The sequence below is a fragment of the Cutaneotrichosporon cavernicola genome (genome assembly GCF_030864355.1).
Source record: "Cutaneotrichosporon cavernicola HIS019 DNA, chromosome: 4".
Lineage (NCBI taxonomy): Eukaryota > Fungi > Basidiomycota > Tremellomycetes > Trichosporonales > Trichosporonaceae > Cutaneotrichosporon > Cutaneotrichosporon cavernicola.
Window position 1 is genome coordinate 409,811 of NC_083396.1, and position 19,576 is coordinate 429,386.

The 19,576-nt window shown below is 55.8% G+C and overlaps 8 protein-coding genes across 8 annotated transcripts; 7 read left to right on the forward strand and 1 right to left on the reverse strand.

Annotated features, from left to right (window-relative positions):
• Window positions 1-176: 176 nt before the first annotated feature.
• On the reverse strand, window positions 177-784 carry CcaverHIS019_0401800 (uncharacterized protein; the record flags this gene model as incomplete). The annotated part of the gene is made up of 2 exons (XM_060599986.1): window positions 177-547; window positions 580-784. 2 exons carry the CDS (start codon window positions 782-784, stop codon window positions 177-179), a joined length of 576 nt encoding a protein of 191 aa, XP_060456625.1.
• A 686-nt stretch (window positions 785-1,470) lies between these two features.
• Window positions 1,471-3,342, forward strand: CcaverHIS019_0401810 (uncharacterized protein; the record flags this gene model as incomplete). The annotated part of the gene is made up of 9 exons (XM_060599987.1): window positions 1,471-1,505; window positions 1,668-1,743; window positions 1,781-1,848; window positions 1,886-2,014; window positions 2,049-2,313; window positions 2,350-2,427; window positions 2,470-2,803; window positions 2,840-3,047; window positions 3,090-3,342. 9 exons carry the CDS (start codon window positions 1,471-1,473, stop codon window positions 3,340-3,342), a joined length of 1,446 nt encoding a protein of 481 aa, XP_060456626.1.
• A 2,112-nt stretch (window positions 3,343-5,454) lies between these two features.
• Window positions 5,455-9,157, forward strand: CcaverHIS019_0401820 (uncharacterized protein; the record flags this gene model as incomplete). Its single annotated transcript, XM_060599988.1, has 5 exons — window positions 5,455-5,604; window positions 5,840-5,909; window positions 6,218-6,426; window positions 6,484-6,706; window positions 6,756-9,157. 5 exons carry the CDS (start codon window positions 5,455-5,457, stop codon window positions 9,155-9,157), a joined length of 3,054 nt encoding a protein of 1,017 aa, XP_060456627.1.
• Window positions 9,158-9,928: 771 nt separating this feature from the next.
• CcaverHIS019_0401830 (uncharacterized protein) lies at window positions 9,929-11,828 on the forward strand (the record flags this gene model as incomplete). Its single annotated transcript, XM_060599990.1, has 4 exons — window positions 9,929-10,141; window positions 10,417-10,676; window positions 10,755-11,058; window positions 11,091-11,828. 4 exons carry the CDS (start codon window positions 9,929-9,931, stop codon window positions 11,826-11,828), a joined length of 1,515 nt encoding a protein of 504 aa, XP_060456628.1.
• A 790-nt stretch (window positions 11,829-12,618) lies between these two features.
• CcaverHIS019_0401840 (uncharacterized protein) lies at window positions 12,619-13,695 on the forward strand (the record flags this gene model as incomplete). Its single annotated transcript, XM_060599991.1, has 6 exons — window positions 12,619-12,733; window positions 12,844-12,848; window positions 12,888-12,946; window positions 12,981-13,129; window positions 13,176-13,484; window positions 13,517-13,695. 6 exons carry the CDS (start codon window positions 12,619-12,621, stop codon window positions 13,693-13,695), a joined length of 816 nt encoding a protein of 271 aa, XP_060456629.1.
• A 1,837-nt stretch (window positions 13,696-15,532) lies between these two features.
• On the forward strand, window positions 15,533-16,075 carry CcaverHIS019_0401850 (uncharacterized protein; the record flags this gene model as incomplete). The annotated part of the gene is made up of 3 exons (XM_060599992.1): window positions 15,533-15,569; window positions 15,600-15,803; window positions 15,837-16,075. 3 exons carry the CDS (start codon window positions 15,533-15,535, stop codon window positions 16,073-16,075), a joined length of 480 nt encoding a protein of 159 aa, XP_060456630.1.
• Window positions 16,076-16,938: 863 nt separating this feature from the next.
• CcaverHIS019_0401860 (uncharacterized protein) lies at window positions 16,939-17,775 on the forward strand (the record flags this gene model as incomplete). The annotated part of the gene is made up of 3 exons (XM_060599993.1): window positions 16,939-16,963; window positions 16,995-17,225; window positions 17,267-17,775. The coding sequence occupies 3 exons, from the start codon at window positions 16,939-16,941 to the stop codon at window positions 17,773-17,775; spliced, it is 765 nt and encodes a 254-aa protein (XP_060456631.1).
• Window positions 17,776-18,267: 492 nt separating this feature from the next.
• Window positions 18,268-19,032, forward strand: CcaverHIS019_0401870 (uncharacterized protein; the record flags this gene model as incomplete). Its single annotated transcript, XM_060599994.1, has 3 exons — window positions 18,268-18,298; window positions 18,345-18,581; window positions 18,665-19,032. 3 exons carry the CDS (start codon window positions 18,268-18,270, stop codon window positions 19,030-19,032), a joined length of 636 nt encoding a protein of 211 aa, XP_060456632.1.
• Window positions 19,033-19,576: the final 544 nt, after the last annotated feature.

The following is a 19,576-nucleotide window of genomic DNA, read 5'->3' on the forward strand; positions in this document are numbered from 1 at the left end:
AGCGGGAGTACGGTTCGGCAAGGTGTCTGTACACCCTGCGTCGCAGTTCCGAATTGAGATTAGCAAGCGTAACAACCATTCACGACACACTGGCGAAATTGCAAGAATACATCGCTATCGTTCGTAGCGTAGCGCTACAGTGACTCGTAAGGATATAGATTGAAGGTGGATGAGATCTAGGCTTGCGGTGGTACCATGTTGGTGAATGCCTTTGGGAACCTCCTATCGAGCGGGAGGTTGCCGTTGAGAGCAGTCTTGGCTCGTTCTGCAGCCTGCTCTGCAACGTCCTGTATCCCGGACTCGGCTCCGTTTGTCATTGCCTCGCGAACAGTAACACCAAGGTCGGACTCCATCAAGTGACCGACATTGGTTTTGCGGAGAGCCGACTGGCTGAGCTCGTGGGCGGCATTGTGCTCCGCCAAGGCGGAGGATGCTTCAGAGAGCAAGGTTGAAGTGGAGGTGGTAGACGTGGTGAGTGTTGGTGTGCATGGCCCTGTTCCAGGGCGGACCTTGGCATGGGAGAAGTTTCGGAAGACGTTGTGATGCTCTGTCGTCAGTTCTGCAAAAAGGAGGACGCACCAGCCATGTCAATGTTGCGCTTCGCGTTCGCCTCGGCAGCCTCGCGGATCGCGACGGGACTGAGTATTTCGTGCTCCGCTTCACGTGCGGCTGACTTGGCCTCTGTTCCCAGAGCGTTGCGCGCGGCCATGGACGCCTCGGATGCGATGACCGCCGCCTCTTCGCGTGCTGCTGCAAACATCGGTCGGAATGCTGCGGCAGCCATGTCTGGTGTGAGGGGGAGAGTGATGGGGTATGTGCGAGGGTTTCGTTCTGGATTGTCGGGTCTGTTTCTTGGCGTCGGAGTGGAGCGAATAGGACGTATGAGTCACCGGAACGTACACTGGTGATGAGAGAGAGTGTTTGGGTGGTGGCAACTGCTTCGGCGATATCGTGCTACCTCTTATCCATCACTGCGGCGTCAATACGGCCCTAGTTCGGCCATGACAGGGGTGTGGGAATAGTGACGTCAACCCCGAAATCGGGATGTTGAGAATCACACCCATAAATACACGCCATTCACACATACTACTTTCGTCCTATGCATCTACTCTAACCACCACAGTAATCAATCGCCCTATACTAAGGCGCCTAGGTCTAGCCCCACCAATCACAGCCACGTGAACTCGGTTTAGTTTGTGCGTGCCTATTTGTTGAAAGTTAGTCGTGCAAAGCGCACCACGACATTGAGTACATTAAAGCGACGTTAATTAGCATGTATTAGCATGCCACTAAGGGCATGCTGATCTCTCATATCTCATATCGCCTTCCAATCGACTTTGGCTTGTTCTTTGCACTCAACGTCTCAACCGCTACGTTAAGCACCCATCGATCCATTCATTATCACCTTGCGCCAGCTACCGCCACCTGCGCGTCTTTTACCCAGCGTACTCATCAATCTCTTATCTGAATATGTCGTCGGGGTCGGCGTGGCCACCTGCTCTCAAGTGAGTTTGGCCACCCAAGTTGGGTTGGGTTTGAGGAGGGAAGATCCAGATGACCAGGAAGGTGTGCCCCAGAAACCTCTGGCCTTATACGGGGCCAGGCGGAACCACTGATCCTCGTAGCTGGAACGAAATGGCCGTGGCTGCGACTAGCGCTAACCATAGGGCATGGGTGCAAGAGTGCCTGTCTAGAGCCACCTCGTCGGCTAACAAGGCGGCCGTCAACGCAGAACTGAAACAGGTGAGCGAGTGACGGTGGAACGGGGGCGCTGACGCAGATATTATTCGATGCGCACAGGCTCGGCACTCTGCAGACGACGGACTGGTCCACCATGAAGCTGAAGGCGTGAGTGGTGGAGAAGGTACTCTTTAACTGACGCCAGACTCCAGCCCAAAGAACCCATGGCCGTACAGCCGATTCATCATCAGTCCTACCCTTCTCTCTCAGCACCCACTAACAGTCCCATCAAAGCCACGACAAAGAAGGAGAAGAAGAACAAGAAGCGCAAGGGGTAGGTCTACGTCAAGTCATTGTCTAACGAGCAGAGAAATAACGGACGGGTTTCCGTCAGCATACAAGTTTGAGTCGGAGGAGGAGAAGGCCGCTAAGCAACGTCGCTTAGAGAGGTTCAACAACCCAACACCGCCGTCGAATGGGAATGGAGCTGGCCTACATGCGACAGGTACGGCGTTGTGGTTTCCCGACAGTAACGGCAACGGGGCTCTGAGCTCGAGGCTAGCAACAAGGCAGGTAGGGCACAGCAAGTTCAGCAACTTCGGGTACGAGGCCGAAGTCGACGAAGTGGATCCCGTGAGTTGGCAGTGGGTGGCAGAAGCTGATAACCAGAACGTGATGGACTGGGACCACCACACGATCCGCGGCACGTCGACGCGTCTTGAGAAGTCGTACCTGCGCCTGACATCTGTGTGTAACTCTCGCTGTTCGTTACTGTGATTAACCCTTCAGGAGCCAAATCCCGCCGACGTGCGCCCGCTTCCCGTTCTAAAGCAGACCCTCGCGCTCCTGAAGAAGAAGTGGAAGGAGAATCGGAACTACGCGTATGCGCTGGACCAGTTCAAGTCGGTACGCCAGGACTTGACAGTCCAGCGCGTCAAGAACGAGTTCACCGTTGAAGTGTATGAGATTCACGCCCGCATCGCACTCGAGGCCAAGGATCTCGGCGAGTATAACCAGTGTCAGAGCATGTTACGGCAGCTGTACGAGCTCGGGTTAGGTGGACACCCGCTCGAGTTCCTCAGCTACCGCATCATGTACTTGCTCCACACCCGGAACCGCAGCGGTATGTTTCATATATGTGCTGTGATTCTGACGCCAGACCTCGGTGTCCTACTGGGCCAGCTCTCTCCAGAGCAGAAGGCTGACCCTGGAGTCGCACACGCGCTGGCCACCGCTCGAGCGCTCGCGACGTCGAACTACAGCAATTTTTTTGAGCTTTTCCTCCATGCTCCCAATATGAGTGGTTATATCTTGGACCACTTCGTGGAGCGCGAGCGAGCTCAGGCTCTGGCGGTCATGTCCAAGGCGTGAGTGTGGCAAACTTGTCGTCTGAGCTTTGCTAATACCAGCTACTTCACTTTGCCACTTGGGTATTTGACACACACACTGGCGTTCCAGAGCGACGAGGAAACAGACGAGTTCTTGGCTGGCCATAAGGCAGCGATCTACGTTACCCCACCGCGCGACCCAGCCGATCCGTGGAAGCCCCTCGCCCTGGTACCGCTGTCGGTACGTGTGTGGGACGCTAAGAAGGCGCATGCTGCGTGCGCGCAAGGCGTGGAAAAGTACCGCGTTGTCGACATCAAGGGCCAGGTCGACTAGGCGAGGAGGCGCGAGAACGCTTAGTGCGGGGTCGACAGGTCCGAAGGCGAACCCGCTGTGGTGTAACTGCATCGCCAGTTCGTCCGCTTGATCATCGCGGGGCCCGTTCTGGGGTCGTTTGCGAAGCGAAAGCCGTCCCAATAATCCTGTTTTCTCGTCGTTTGTCTGTTTCCACTCTCCACAATGACATCGAGCGGCTGTTTCGGGTGTTGTCTCTACGTAACCCTACAATTCGCCTACTGGGCACTCTCTCTCTTCCGATGACCTTCGTTTTCCCGCGACACTCACTCCATCAGCTCTAGGATCATGGCGTCGACTGGGCAAACAGCCGTCGCATGCCAAGATGATCAGCAAGTTACCATTTCAAGGCAAGTGCCAGGTAAGGTCTTCCTCCATTCGCATCCCTCTTCCCTTTATTTTCTCCGGCCTCATCAGCCTCAACTCTTTCCACTCTATGTTGTACATTGTCCAATCGCCTGTCCAACAATAGACTGAATGCATTGCTAAGTTGGATTACGACTTGTGGTTCTCTCAGTTGGAAACGTGACTGTTGTTGTGTCTGTTGCATTTGTACAATCTCAACTCCTACGTACGCCTGATCGCCTGAACGGATTACGGATATAGTTTTCATTTTGTCACGCTCAAAAGGCCTAAAAGGGGTCGTTGATTATGTTGATTAATATCAAGGCACGTACTAAATGAGATTGTTTGGTATTTTCGATAAAGGTACAAAGGGGAATGACACTGCAAGCTGCAAGCTGCAAGGGTGCAAGGGTGATGGGAGCAAAACATGATGACCTTTAACACTCGCTTAGTGTACTAATTACTGCAGGATGAATCATTTATGATCAATGCGGAAGGGGGATGAGGGAGATCCTTGAATCCTGTGATCTTGGGATCTTGGGGAACCCTGGGTAACCAAAGAGAAATCAGTATCATCAGAATATCAAAACCAATTCCTTGATCATTGAGATCTTTAGATGCTTTGGCCGCAATTGGCCGCGATTGGCCGATGGGACAAAGTCAGTTTGTTCCGTGGATCCGTGGATAGTGGTTAGTGGTTAGTGGTTAGTGGTTCAGTAACACAACGTCGAGTAAAAGAGTATACAGTAGCACTGGTTTGCCGGTCACCATAAAGGGTGCAAGGGGCCGAATAACAAGCGAGGAAGCATCAAGATGGTTGCCTGAGTTGGCTGAGCTTCTTTGACCATAGATCCCGATTGGAGGCTTATGGCCGCATGCCCTCATGCCCGACACTCGGAAAGTTGACTCCATGTTGGGTCCTCGATGCAGTCTGGGGCTGGGGGAACACATGTTGACGGTGATATGTTGATGACGCATTCCCGCACCCATCAATAGCCAACGAGATTGGAATAAACCACGTCTCCGAGAGAACGGGAAATGTAGCTTGGACCTTTTTGTAGCATCGCATGGTCCTCCGAGGTCCCTGGCAGTACTAGTCAGGTGTCTCGTCTCAATAGATCTTCAACTCAACCGTCCTCAACCGGCCCCCAAGCCTCCATTCGGTTCATCACTACAATCACTATTACTTACACATCATCAGTTGCATCATCACTCCACTATCAATTCCTCATCCCCATCCTTTCATCCTTGTTAAACGCAAACATTTCTTTGGCTATCCCCACCTCCTCCACTCCATCCCCCTAACGCCGCCCCCGGCCCCGCCCCAAGCCACCCCCGCCACCCCACACCACGCCCTTACTCCACAAGAACGTCGTTTCATTTACACACTGTCCCTTGGTACCTTAACTTATCCTTCCATCCTTCCTTGCATCCAACGATAGGACCAAGGCTCAATCAATCCAACTCACAACACATTACCTCATCACTCAAACACAATCTTCTTCATTCATTACTCCACCAATCTACCTTGTCACTCTTCACATCATCATCTGTTTCTTCCTCTCTCTTCCCTCAACTCAACCTCCCCGCTTGACTGTCGCCTCTCATCGTCTTTGCCGACCTCGCGCCGCCCACCTTGTGCTTTGCGCCGCCCACCTTGTGCTTTGCGCCCGCCCCACACCACACCACACCACACCACACCACCAACCTAATCCCTCCCGCCCACTCACACCGAGGCCATGAGATAATATGCCCCTGGCCGACCGCTCCGGTAGCGTCCTCGTGGTCAGCGCAGTCTTCCTGGGCATCGCGACTCTGTTCACGGTCTTACGATGCATCTCAAAGTTTGGCATCAGGAAGCGCGTTGACACCGACGACCTCGTCACTATTCTGGCTTGGGTAGGTCTCTTCCCATCGCCACCCTCTACCCACTGGGCGTCTTGCACTGCCTTGTCATTCGCCACCAGGTCGTCGCTGTCCCTAGTCGGCACCACACACTTGCTGTTCCTCGCGAGCGAGCTGCTGCACGTGTTTCATGATACCTCCAGGGAGCTCTATTCGGTGCCGCACCGCATGCCCGCCACAGCCCTGAATGGCGGTGGACATGTTCTTCTTTGCGCGCTGACACACAAAGCTGTTCACGGCCGCTCTCTGTATCTCCATCATCTTCGGCGCAACTGTTGGTGTGGGTAAACCTGATGCTTGTGAGTTTGCGTCTCACCGTTCCTGGACGCCGCGGGCCAGGACAGGAACGGCTGGCACGGGCGCTCGACAGCCTACTGGTCCGGCCTCCTTGCTGTTGACTTTATCGCTCGCCGCACAGACACGATTATCCCTGTGGTTTTGGCCACTGGCGTTTGCTTGGGCTCGCTCAACGTTGCCTGGTGCTTTCCTCGCGATCGCGCTCGGTTCGTGGCCAAGCGGCGCCAAGCGATCTGGTTGTCCAGGTTGCTTGGCAAGGGCGGACCTTCCTTCGCCACGGTCGTTTGTCCACTCAGCGCGCTGACTCCAGTGATCCTTGACGAATGGAGGGGGCCTCTCAAGAAGGCGGTATACGTTTACCCCATGTTTTACAACCTGAGCAGCATGCTCGCCAAAACGGCGACCCTGCTGCTCTACATCCGCATGGCGAGCGCACACCCGTTTCTCCGGTACGCGAGCTATGTGGTTCTCGCGATCGTCGACGTTGCGGGTATCGTGCTTGTCTTCCTCAACATTTTCGTGAGCATCGCGGATCTGCCAAATGCCGCCGAGGACGTTGTACTGACTGTTTCCCAGCAATGTAGGCCAATCGCGGCGGCCTGGCGTAACGACATTCAAGGCAAGTGTTACGACAATGTCACCCTCTTCCTTTCTTCCGCACCTGTCAACATTCTCTCGGACATTGCCATCCTCATGCTCCCCCTGCCGATCATCACCGAGCTCCGCATGGAAAGGAGAGCAAAGATTGGCCTGGTTATGACGTTCATGTGCGGTGTATTTGTCGCTGCGGTCGACGTCGGTAAGTCTCTTCGTGTTGTGATTACAGCGAGCTTGTCTCTTAACGCTAGTCCGCATTGCGTATCTTCAAATCTCGCTCAGAGAGCAAATCCAGATCGGCACCGACCACGTCAGTGCCAATACAAGACCGATCAACTTCTACTGGTACACGGCATGGGGCCTCATGTGGTCTGCGATAGAGTGCTGCGTCCGCTTGTGCTGCACATGTGCTCTTGTACTCAAGCCCCTCTTGCAGCGCATCAGAGAGAGGGGAAGGCAGATCAACTCGCACAACAACTCGCCCAACAACCTGTCGCGTGGGGCAGTTGGAGACTCGGGGGAGCACGTGCACTTTCACGACGCCACCGATGCTGCGTCTCCCGGGATCGACTTCGGAGCGTTCAAGGAACCCCATTCACCGCGCAACTTGCCACTCCAAGCCATCCTCGAAACGAGCCCAGACGTGCCGGACGAGGACACCATGGATATCATGGCGTTCTTCAACGCGGGCCCACCCGCGGCCTCTCCACCGGGTTCGTCCATGTCTACAGTGCCACCCCCTCCTGATCCGCCGTCCGTCACCTCGAACGGCCACGTCGAGATGAACGGCAACGGCAATGGTAGTGGTCTACCAAGTTCGTTCCCGAATCTCCATAAGCCGTCGTCCCGGATCAGCCACGTATTCGGTGCCCCACTGCACAAGCAGGTGTCGCGTATCAGCGGCAGGGTCAGCGCGGTTGGCGCCTTAGCCATGCTCTCGACGCCTGTTCGGTGGATCACCAACGACTCGGTCCCCAGCGAGTACAAGGACCAGACGACACAGCACTTCTTCGACTTTGTCCAGATGGGCGGTCGTAAACCCCTGACGGAGTTGACTGCACGCGAGGCATGGTGGCCAGTGCTCTTCGTCTCCATCCTGTTCTTTTTGTGGGGCTTTAGCTACGGCCTGCTGGGCAACCTCACGAGTAAGATTCTCCAAACGATAGCAACTGCTCAAGGCGACGGCGCCACGCCTGCGCCGTGGCGAGAGCTTACACTACAACTGTCGTACTGGATCGGGTACGTCATCGGGCCATTAACCGTCGGCATCTACGTCCTCCACAAGCACGGCTTCAAGGCGACGTTCATGACTGGCCTCGTGCTGTACGGTTGCGGCTGCATGTGCTTCTGGCCGTCGTCGGTGCTGGCGAGCTACGGTGGGTTCATCGTCTCCAACATCCTCATCGCAATCGGTCTATCCGTTCTCGAGGTCGCTGCGAACCCGTTCATTGCCCTCGCTGGGCCGGGTGAGCTGAGCGAGGCGCGTCTCAACTTTTCCCAAGGCATCCAGGCGATTGGTGGTCTGTTTTCGCCCATTCTCGCGCAGAAGGGGTTATTCAGCAAGAGCTTTGGGCGCGACTCCCTCTTTGACGTTCAATGGTGTTACCTTGCGGTGGCTTTATTCGTACTCGTCCTCACACTCGTCTTCTTCTACGTCCCGCTGTCCGAGGCCACGGACCGCGAACTTGAGGAGGAAACGAACCATCGTCTTCGCGCTGCCGGTATCGAACGCGGCGCAACGGCGTACTGGATGCCCGCGAGGTGGCTCGTCATTGGTGCAGGCGTATTCACAATGTGCGTGTACATCGGCCAACAGGAGTCACTATCCTTCTTCTGGAACGAGTACATTGCAGAGGTACTCCCTAACACCGACTCGTTCTGGGACCTGCAAATAGGCCACGGCCTCTTCGCCGCTGGACGCTTCATTGCTGCGGGGATCTGCTACGCTGGCTTTACACCACGCCTCGTCCTCAACGTCTGCTGCCTGGGGACGTTCATCACGACGCTCTTAGCCGTTTTCCTTCCGGCTGGCAAGGGCGCGTTCGCGTGCGTCTTACTCGCCATGTTTTTCGAGTCGCCGGTCTTCCCGACGCTCTTCGCGACCGCGCTACGCGGGCAAGGGAAGCACACGAAGTTCGCATCCGTGGCGCTCACAACTGCGATAGGCGCAGGTGCACTCGTGTGGATGCCAGCGACATACGGTATAGAGCGACGAACACGTGAGGTCCGCACGTCATTTATCCTCATCGCCGTCCTCTGCGGGGTACAGATGATCTACCCTGCACTGCTCGCTATGCGCCCGGTGCTACGTCGCCTTGTCGACCCGCGCTGGAGTCGTGTATCGTCTAGACGCGTATCGGCAGACACATTGGGGAGCACCGAGAAGCATGCCCACGTCGAGGTGCGCGCCGCGTCGTCTGAAGACTCGGGCTCGCCTGACATGACCAGCGCGACACTGCAGATGCCTGGCTCATCTGCACCTCCACACGGCCTGAGCATGCCGTCCGCAAGGAGCACCGTGTCGAAAGTGCCTTCTGGAAGGACCACAACGCCTCCACCTTCACGGGCACACTCGCCACCAGCAGCCACCAACGCAGGTGACGATCCAGAGTTCTTGGGGCTGGTCGGGGACCTGCCCGAGATCAAAATGTAGCAGTAGTTTCATAGTCTGGGTTGTACAAGGTTTTCTGTTCATGATGGAGGAGGGAGCAGGGAGAGCGGCTATTGCTTTGGGATGATGGCCTGGGCGTGGCCCGTTTTGTTTCTTGGCCACCGATGCTTGGCATGTTTTGCAGGGTCGCTGGCTGGTGGGGATGGATGGTGGGCATCCTGAGCGGCCATGAATGTAGTGCTTTCGCAGTCCAAACATCGACACCATGCAAGGCCCAGAACTCTGGATCAAAGCGACCTGATTATGCGGGCCAGTGGAAAGCCTCGCTTTGGCGCCGAACGATCCTGGAATCAGCCCCCGTCTTATCAGTCTGGAACAGTACCAGCCGCGGACCGTGGAACAGCCACGCCGTGGGTGAATGATGTAAACCGAGGCTCTGGTTTTGGTCATGTATGAATGTTGGTGGGCAAAATGCATTGGATCAGGCACGCCTCGTTTCGAGCTTGCTTTGGGCCTGGGGAAGGCACGGCTAAGACCAATGGTCTGCCTTTTGACATTCAGTATTCAACAGGGAAACATGACGCAGAAAATATCAAGTGGATGCCGAACGAGGTGTGCCTAACCTAACCAACTCCACTTCAGTATCCGACTTTTGTCAACTCAAGCACCACACCTCTTGTTATCAACTGCGGCTTGGTGTTTGCTCGGCGTCACTTTCCCAACGCCCGCGTGCGACCGTTACTTTTCCTCTTTCCACTCACGTCATCATCACTCCCACTTGCTGGTTCTCGACTTCCACAACCTCTGCCCACCATGCCCCGCGCTACCTTTGCGGACCCGCCGGTTACCTCGACCTCGACATCAGGGAACGGACAGCCCACCGAGACCTCACGGCTCAAGGACCACGTGTACACGCCGACGTACTCTTACGTTGACGATGACCTCGAAGCTCTCGGTAGCGACCTAGGCGATGACGGGCGCGAGGTCGAGGTTTGGAAGCCTGGCCACAGTGGATTCTACCAGACTGTGAGTCTAGTCGGATTGGGAGACATGTGGCAGTGGACTACGATCTGCAGGTACCGCTATGTGTTTGTGTGCAGACAGGCTTGTGCGCTGGCCGTGCTCTCGCAGCCTCCCTCTCGTTCTTCGACGTTTTTGGGGCAGGCTCGGCGTGTATGCGGCGTGCCCACACCACTGGCAGGAACGGCAGGAGCGCGTTCATGTGGGCAGCTGTTGCGTGTGCAGTCCATCCACCCTCGCCTACATCGCCTATGTCGTCTGATTCACCCAGCTGACCTCAGCTCCTCAACGTCCTCGGTGACTTGATCGGGACGGGGTTGCTCGCCACGCCGATCGCGATCGCGCACGCCGGATGGGTGTTTGGACCTCTCATCCTGGCGTTTGTTGGTGGCGTTACGCTGTGGACGCTCAAAATCTTGCTGCGTATCATTGCGCAGGACCGCCGCCTGCGCAACTTTACCGATGTCATCGGTTTCGCATTGGGCAAGCGGGCGGAGAAGTTTATCACAGTGCTCTTCATCGCTGAAGTCGCTGCATGGGTGTGAGTACTACTGCTACTGCTACTGCTACTACCACAATGTGGCTGTGGCATTGCACCAACTTGCCAAGCTGACATCAGAATCACCCTCGTCGTCCTGTTCTCGGACTCGCTCGAGGCCGTGCTCCCAATGTACTCGTCCAACCAGTGGAAGGTGATTGGGCTGATTGTCGTCATCCCCACAATGTTCCTCCCGCTCCACTACCTCGCATACTCGTCTTTCCTCGGCATTTTGAGCACGTGGGCGCTCGTCGTCATTCTCATCTTCACGGGCATCGTGACCCCCGAAGGGCCCGGCTCGATCCGCGACCCTGCGCCAACCGACCTGTGGCCCCCGCACGGATGGATGAAGTTTGCGACTGTTTTCGGTCTCATGATCGGCGGGGTGAGTCGTCTGGCATTCAGCACTAACCCCAGTTTGGAGGACACGGTCTCATTCCCAATCTCATCTACGACATGCAGAACCCGCACGAGGCCGAGCGCGTGTGCGAGGTGGCTTACGGCATCGCGATGGCCGTCTACGTCTCGGTCGGCTTCTTCGGATACCTGATGTATGGGCGCGACGTGAGCGACGAGGTCAGCCGTGACCTCGCCCAGACTCGGGGTTTCAGCCCTCTACTCGCAAAGCTCGCAGTGTGGATGGTCGCTCTGAACCCACTCACCAAGATTGCCCTTGGTGTACGCCCCCTCGCAGACGTCCTCTTCTCCTACTTTGGTCTACACAAAACCGAGCTCGTCCCAGAGGAAGCGCCTACCCCTCGTTATGTCACTCGCCCATCGTCGCCCACCAGCTCCCAAGGCTCAGTCATCAGCGACAGCGATCCGGTATTTAACCGCCACGGCGCGGACCCGGCCGCGAGCCACTTTTCCGTCGTCGCAGAGGCGCGCCACCAGCGGTCCGAGAAGTGGAAGGACATTGTGCGGCCTGCCATCCGTGTCGTGCTCGGCGTGCTGTCGGTCCTCCTTGCCCTCGTCTTCCCGTCCTTTGAGGCCCTCATGGCGTTGCTTGGAAGCGGGTTCGCCAGCGTCACCCTCGTCATCGTCCCTGTGTGGGCTGGGGCCTCCCTTTTCGGGTGGCACTGGTACGACTACACGGCAATCGTTGTCGCGGCCGTTGCGGGAGTCGTTGGGTGCTTTGCGGCGTTCTGGCCTTGAGAAGACGTTTAAAACTGGCCAGCGTGCCAGCAGATTGATTAATTTATTCATATGCTGAGGAGGCTTAATCGTTCATGATGCATTTGGTGCTGTTCCTGAAAACACCGAGTCACTCCTCGAATGGGACGAAACGCATTCCGTGGCAGTCTACAACCATTAACACTTGGAAGGGGGTCAAAAGGGTAATCATACTGGACGGGTTAGGAATCGAACCAAAGACCTTGTCAAGATTAGAGCCATATGTAATGATCTCATGCTAATGACACGCTCTACCAACTGAGCTACACGCCCGATTTGTATTTGCGATTTTCCTTGTCAGTCTAGATCCGCAACAGAGGCCTTCCTTCAAAGTTGGAAGGCTTTATACACCCCGATATGGTCTGGTAAGCAAGCCGCGCGCCGCTGGCGAGATCGGTCATCTGGAAGACAGTTGGTTGACAGGAGCGGACGCTGATAAAGAAGGAATGTGTGACGTTGTTGACAGACTATCTCCGAGGATGCACCGCTAAAACGTGAGTAGGCCCGCGTTGTTCGATTATCTATTTCAAAGGGGCTATTGGATAGCATTAGTAAATGGAGATGATTGATTACTACTCGGACACAATGGCTCCCGGTGTTCGGTAAGTCGGAGGTCGCCGATGGTTCGGTACCAACTTTACCGGTCCAGCTACCCCCACATCTTGGCTTCTTTCCTTCAACTCATCTAACCTCCTTTCGCGACCGTTCTCCCCAAGCTCTCTCCTCTCCGTCCCACATACCCCAGCAAATGCCTTCTCTGCAGCAGCACGACATGGCCCTCCGCGCGCTCAAGCTCACCGAGGTGGTGCCCAAGCTCCACCGCTCTGGCATCCTCGAGCTGCAGCTGAACACGCCCCAGAACCTGAACGCGTTCGGCGGCCTCAAATGTGAGCTCTTGATACGAAGAGGGAGATATATGATGTGTCGTAGCCTGTGTGATGCTGACGCGTTAACTCCTTATGACTATGACTGTGACTGTTGTTGTTCTTCTCTACAGACTTGGTGAGTCCTCGGCATCTATACCTGAGTGGCTGACAGCAGGAACTCATCAAGGGCTTTGACTATGCCCGCGAGCAATCGGACATCAAGGCGGTCATGGTGTATGTGCTCCACAACAGGCTCTGCTGACCTCAGGACGTCGAGTGGACGCTTCTTCTCGGCCGGCGCAGCGATCTCCCCAGGTGGTATGGGGGGTGAGGGCAGGGCCAAGGGCAAGGGCCCCTCCGAGCTCTACGTTAACATGCTCATCGACTTCCCCAAGCTCGCAGTGTGTGTGCTTAACGGTGAGTCGAGTCGCAGTATACGAAAAGTTGCTGGCGCTGACAAAAGGCCCGGCATACGGCATTACCGTGACCACCCTCCCCCTCTTCGACCTCGTGTACGCCGCCCCCGAGGTGACGATTACGACCCCCTTCTCGCGTTTGGGTATCTGTCTCGAAGGCGCGTCCTCTGTCCTCTTCCAGCCCCTCTTCGGAAACTCTCTCACTTCGCGTCTCCTCTACATGGCCGAGACGATTCCGCTCAAGGACCTCCTGCCAACGGGCATGATCGCCGACGTCCTCCCCAAGGACAGCATCAACGAGGCAGTGGAGAAGAAGCTCGCAGCTCAGCTCGACGACCTCGCCGTCAACTCGATCAGTGAGTCTATCGTCTAGCCAAGCTAATCCCAGTCACCTCCAAGAGCCTCGTGCGCTCCGAGGAGTACCGCGCACACTTGCGTACGGTCAACGAGAAGGAGATGGCCACTGTAGCGGAACGCATTGCGTCGCAGGACCACAAGGACCAGATCGCAAAGTTCCAGGCCAAGCGTGCTGCGGAAAAGGCCAAGAAGGACGCGGCCAAGCTCTAAGTTACAGTTGTACGGGTAGGATGCAGTTTCTGACATGGCCTGGTTGCTGCCCGACCAGCCCGCTGCCCGTTTCTCACTCACTTCTCACACTAGCTTACTGAAGTTGCGTGCAGACCGCTCTGCCTGGTCATCAACGGCCTGGAGCCTTCCTCACACCCTGACTCTCTCTCTCTCTCTCTCTCTCTCTCTCTCTCTCTCTCTCTCTCTCTCTCTCTCTGATACACTCACATAGTTCTGGCAAAGCGAAACGCCCCTCCCCTGGCTGATAGTTATCGCAAGGACATGCACATCAACAGCATCTCTGATCGTATAGTGGCTAGTATGCTCGCTTGTCATTGGAATGACCGCGGGAGACCGGAGTTCAATTCTCCGTCAGAGAGCAGCCAAGCGAGTAGCGCTTCGTTTTTAATTTACGTGGCCCGCGCCATGTTCTGGCAAGCTGACCAAAGCCGTAAAGAGATTGTGGCAGCGTGCAGCTACTACACGACAAGCTCCCCCTTCGGGCAACGCCATCTGCCATCTGGATACCATCTTCTACATATTACGTGCTATCCATTCTACGACATGGTCGCACGCCAACGGTCACTCGTGCCAGAGCATGTATGCCCAAGGGCTAGGTCATTCCCCTGTTTCGCCAACCCGGGCATCAACCCAAAAGTTGAGCTGGCGGTGGCACCACGCCATTCACCGAACCATGACGAGATAGAAGATAACAGCGAGGGACATCAGGACCCCAAAAGCAGGCCGGGGATTGTGACGCGCAAACCCCGGAAAGGGTTGCGAGAATGAACGCGATGGTGATGGCAGCGGCAGCGGCTTCCTCAGCGCAAGTGGAAGACCGACTCACTCACACGATAAGGAGGACGCGCCCAGCGACTCCAGGTGGGGTTTGTGTCCTCGCCAGGGTATGTGGCATGGATGGTCCAGAGAGCAATGAAGGGGGTTATGGTCAGTCCCAGAGCGAGGAGAGGCGACCACATCCAGCCCTTGGAGTTGGTGTGGTTGCACGACCAGCCAGAGAAGAAGAGGGTGTTGCCCGCCATGAGCGGAGGATGAAGTCGAGGGCTAGTGTTAGGGCCGGAAGCAGTAGGGTCACCGATATTGCGCCAGGTTAGATACTTGGACCAGAGGAGGGCGTCGATCATTCTGGCTTGCTTGGGTTGGGGTGCGGAGCGGTTCGCGATAGACATGTAAGGAGTTTGTGATGAAGGAACGTTCTGTATCTGCCGGCTTCATGGCGGCAGGACGCGGATCAGACCGCATACACGTCTGTTGCACTGTCAAACTCTGAAGAGGTTGCGAGCGAACAGTGTTGTTGCGAGGACGAATGTCGCTACCAGATGGACGAAATATAAACAATGGAACCCGCTATCACACTCATGTTGCGGCACATCGGGACTTCTGCGCCGATGTGGCGTTAGAAACGTGCCACACTCACAATGGGCGACTGAATCGTCTCATCACTGACGACCGCAGAGGTTGGCGTAAACGAAACAATCAACCCTGCCATCACTCGGCGTGTGTGAGCCACTCTCGCAGGTCTGTGCGTCGACACAACCCGTCCCTTTCCCTACATACTTTGTTTCGGCGGAAACCATGCACCGTCATGAAGCGCGAGGCTCTCTGAAGTCTCTTGTCAGCTCCTCGTGCTGCCCCGTGCCGGCTCTTTCATTGTTCGTGTGTATTAGGGGGACAGTGGACCGTCCCAATGTGCTCTGGGAACGCGTAGAGATACGAGCCAGCCTGAGCTCCTCTCCAATCTCTCAACTGGGAGCTTTTAAAACCTCCCCGATAGAACTTCAAGTCTCCTCACCACCACTACTTACCTCTTCGCAACATGTTCCTCGACGAACTCACCAACACGCAGTGGTTCAGTATGTCCTCTCTCTCCAAGGCTAACGCAGTCACCACCTGCCTCCTACCCGTCCTCCCTGGCCTAACAATGTTCGCCTCCGGTCACTTGCACAACAACAAAGCGGCATTCATTGCCCTTCTCGTCCTTGGCCTTTGCCTCGTCCTCATCATCCTTTATCTCTCTGAGCGTCACCACATGCTCGAGTTCCGTGCAAGTGTTAAATGGGGTCCACGCTGGCGTGTATTCATGTCTCGTGAGTTTCCGGCTCTCGCAGTTCTGACGACAGTCATCTCATTCTCGCTCTTCACTGCAATGTGCACCCTCGCTTGGTTTGCCGGCAAGTTCTTGCCCCCCAACCCTGGCGCTGGGGGAACTTGCTTCGCCTTTGCTATTATCATCTGGGTCGCTTACGAGGGATGGAACTTCTGGCTCATGCGTACTGCCGACCGCCTCTTCTCGCCTCCAATTACGCCCTTCCCACTCCACCAGACCAGCTTTGGGCGTGGATTCACTCAAGAACCCTAGATGCAATGGATGGCTCTAGTGGTTCTGGTTTCGTACATGAAATAAATAATGCATGAGCTGGTCTCTATCGTAGCAGTCTGAGGCAAGGGCGAGCCAACGTGAGGCATGTGAGGATGGTCGTTTGAATGTCAATTGTTTTGCCACAGTGCAATTGGGCCAGCAAAACCCTCCCAGCCTGAAATCAGCCCATGTCTCTCTGCTGGTTACAATAGTACCTACGATAAACGAGGGAACTATATGACGGGCAAGGGGGAGCACACGACTTGCAGAGAACCCTAGATGGAGAAGAGCCACCCTCCAGTTGCACGCTTGTCAGACCTGACCTCCATGGTGGCGAAGGCATCATGTGTATCGTGCACATGAAACGCGCCACGGTTGGGTCTGGTCTACGGTCCACGCCACGCGAGGCCTTTGTATACTGGTTCTGTGACTGTGACTCTCCTCACGCACAAGCCATACTCGTGCACTGGAGTGTCGGCGCGCCGATTGACAAGCATCAATGCGGGCCCACGTAGCTCACATGTTCCATGGAACCACTTCTTTACCCCCCACCCCCCCAGGAATGTACCATTCTGCAGATAGACCATGCAGATACTTAGCACCCATAGAGAAAACTAAGATCCTGAGCCACACCATCTCATCTCCTCGCCACCGTGCCACACTGTAGTATTTTGATCTCCGAGTGGAAAAACAATGAAACCACGTAAACACCTCGCACCACTCGGAAGGCTCCCACCACCCTCTCTCCCACACTCCATCTCAATGCTTATAAGAATCATGACGATGCATCTCCGCCTCTCAAACTCAACCGCACCTCTTACTAACTCCACACTCACTAACACTGTGTCCAAGTCATTCGTACCATGTCAACCAAGTTGAAGGACTATAGTGAGTCCCCACCCCAACCCGCTAACAGTAGTCCTCGAGGTGATGCTCCCCACCACCCCCGCCATCATCATGTTCATCTCTGGTATCATCTTCTCGTGGGACGCCGTCGCCGACGGCACCCCGCGCCTCGTCGGTTGGCTGATCATGTTCGTCGTCGGCCTCGGTTTCTCCGCCCTCCTCTTCTCCCTCCTCTACCGCCGCCACGCCTACATCTTCGCTGCCAGCTTCCACATGGGCCCATGGTACAACTTGCGACTCATCGGTACGTCCACTTCTGGGCCTTATAGATCTTCTAACTCTCAGCCATTGAACTGTTCCTCATTGCGTGCCTTGATACTTCGGGATGGCTCCTCGGCTACTACGAGGCCAGTCCACTCCTCCCCAAGACCGATCGCAGACACTGGTTCAAAGCCTGGGGAGTATGCCTGGCCTTTACCCTGTTCTTCTGGGGAACCCTCGTCGGCTGGCTCCTCTACCTCCTGCGCCGCGCCGACTGCATCCACGACCGCGACGGTAGTGCCCTCCCTTGGTCTTTCTTCAAGCGCGCCTCCGTCCTCCCCGAGGCGCAGCAGGCGGCACTCGCAAGCGAGGCCCGCGGCATGTACTACCCCAACATCCAGCACATCCCTAATTCCTGGAGAAACTCGGGCCGCCCAGCTACCGAATGGCAGAGCTCGACGTTTGCTCCCCACCCCAACCGCCTTTACCACACGCCCCATGGTACAATGACGCCTCAAGGTCTCGGTGTCAAGTGGCAGCGTCCTATCGGCGCGGCTCCGCCCCGCCCCTCGCGCCAGGGTGCCCGTCTCTGAGCCCATCCAAGTTTCATTTCACTCATTTCTCAGTTATAATACCCTGGTGGCGACATGCATTGTTGTGTTGCACCTATAGAGACGCCTTCCGTGTCAGAAGGGCCTGAGAGCTAGCAAACCCGAGAGTCCTTAGTGTTGCGTCAAACGATTGGTAGCCACAAAAGTGCCACATAGGCTGCGACGCACAGACACACATATATACACACACAAGCAGAGGTTCATTGTTTGGGCAGTCTCCAGCTCGGAGTTCGTGGCACTCACACGTCCTACCAAGCAGGATATCTATTGTTTATCTTACATTTCGTCTTCAGGCCTCGCACTTCCTCCTCTGACCTCGTCCTTTGTGATACAAAAGGCCTGCGCCTCTCTATCTCTGTTTCTCCTTCATTCATCCTTTTTCCTTGCAATCCCCCCCTAACTTTTACCTTACAATCCCTCACTACCTTTGCCATTACATATCTACTGTCTACTGCCCCGACAAATCTCAACAATATGGCGGTTCGTTTCCACGTCTCTATCTTGGGTGAGTCGTCACTCCGTGTGTCCGCCCGCCGCCTAGCTAACACAAGTTATATGCTGGCTTCTTGGTCCTCTCATCCCGACTGGTCTTCTTCTCGCTTCCGGCTTTGTCCTCAACACCGACAAGATCGTTAAGTCCACTAGCCAGCAGGCTGGTTGGATTATCCTCCTCATTCTTGGCTTAGCTGCGCTCATCCCCCCCTTTTTCCTCTCGTACCATCGTCTCAACCACGTCTGGGCAGTCTCGTCGCATGCCAGCGGCGGCTGGCGCAAGATCCTTTTTGCTTGTGAGTCCGAACCTCTCCAGTGCTGATAATTGTCAACATGGCGGTTCTCCTTCTGGGAACGAGCACCATGGGCTTTCTCACAGGCTTCTGGTACGCTAGTCCGCGCCATGTGTACTCGGAGTGGCGCACCCGCTGGATTCTCGCTGTCTCATTCTCCATCGTCCTCTACGCCGCCACTATCGCCTTCGACCTTTACATCATGGGCAAGCAGGACAGCGAGTCGGTCAACGGCCAGAAGATTGCGTGGAACATTTACACCACGGCCACTCTCCCCACCCACCGTCAGGCTGAGATTGCGGCGCTCAGCGGTGGCAAGTTGCACTACCCAAAGATCGAGCACGTTACGCACGACAACGCGCCCGTCACGAGCTTTAACATCCCCGCCTACTACCACCGCGCCGCCAGCATGAACCTCCGGTACGGTGGCCCCTCCCTCGGCTGGAACCAGTAAAGCCCGCAAAGCTCAAGGCTCCGTATAAAACTATAATAGCCCCAGTGAAGATTGTCTTGGTGTACATAGAATGCCACTGCATGCGGGTGAACAGCAGTACCTGCTACGCTGAGATTCAGTGCCACAGCTTGTCAGTTTGTGGCGCAAGCATTCCCTTCTGCGTCCAACATAGCTGACTAATCTGGATGCCAGCTCGTACCCTGTACGTCAGCTGGAACTCTTTCCGTTCTCACAAGTCTGTCTTACGCCAGGATCACGGGGAAAGACGGGATCTCAGTGCTGACGGAAGCATGCTCCCGAGTCCCTGACTTATTTGGATGCTAAAGTACTGCTTCAAAGCGGTCCCTTGACATGGCTCCCGTCTTCCCGAGGCTCTCGCATTCATGTTCAGACTTGAGTGTCTCACAACGCGTTGGTGCCATTGCTTGGAGTCGCTGCCATTTTCAGAGCATGCATGATACTGAATTGTCAGGGGTGATTAATGAGACACGATACATCAGGGCCACACGGGGCTTGATTGGTGCGAAGGGTATGGCATGTTAGC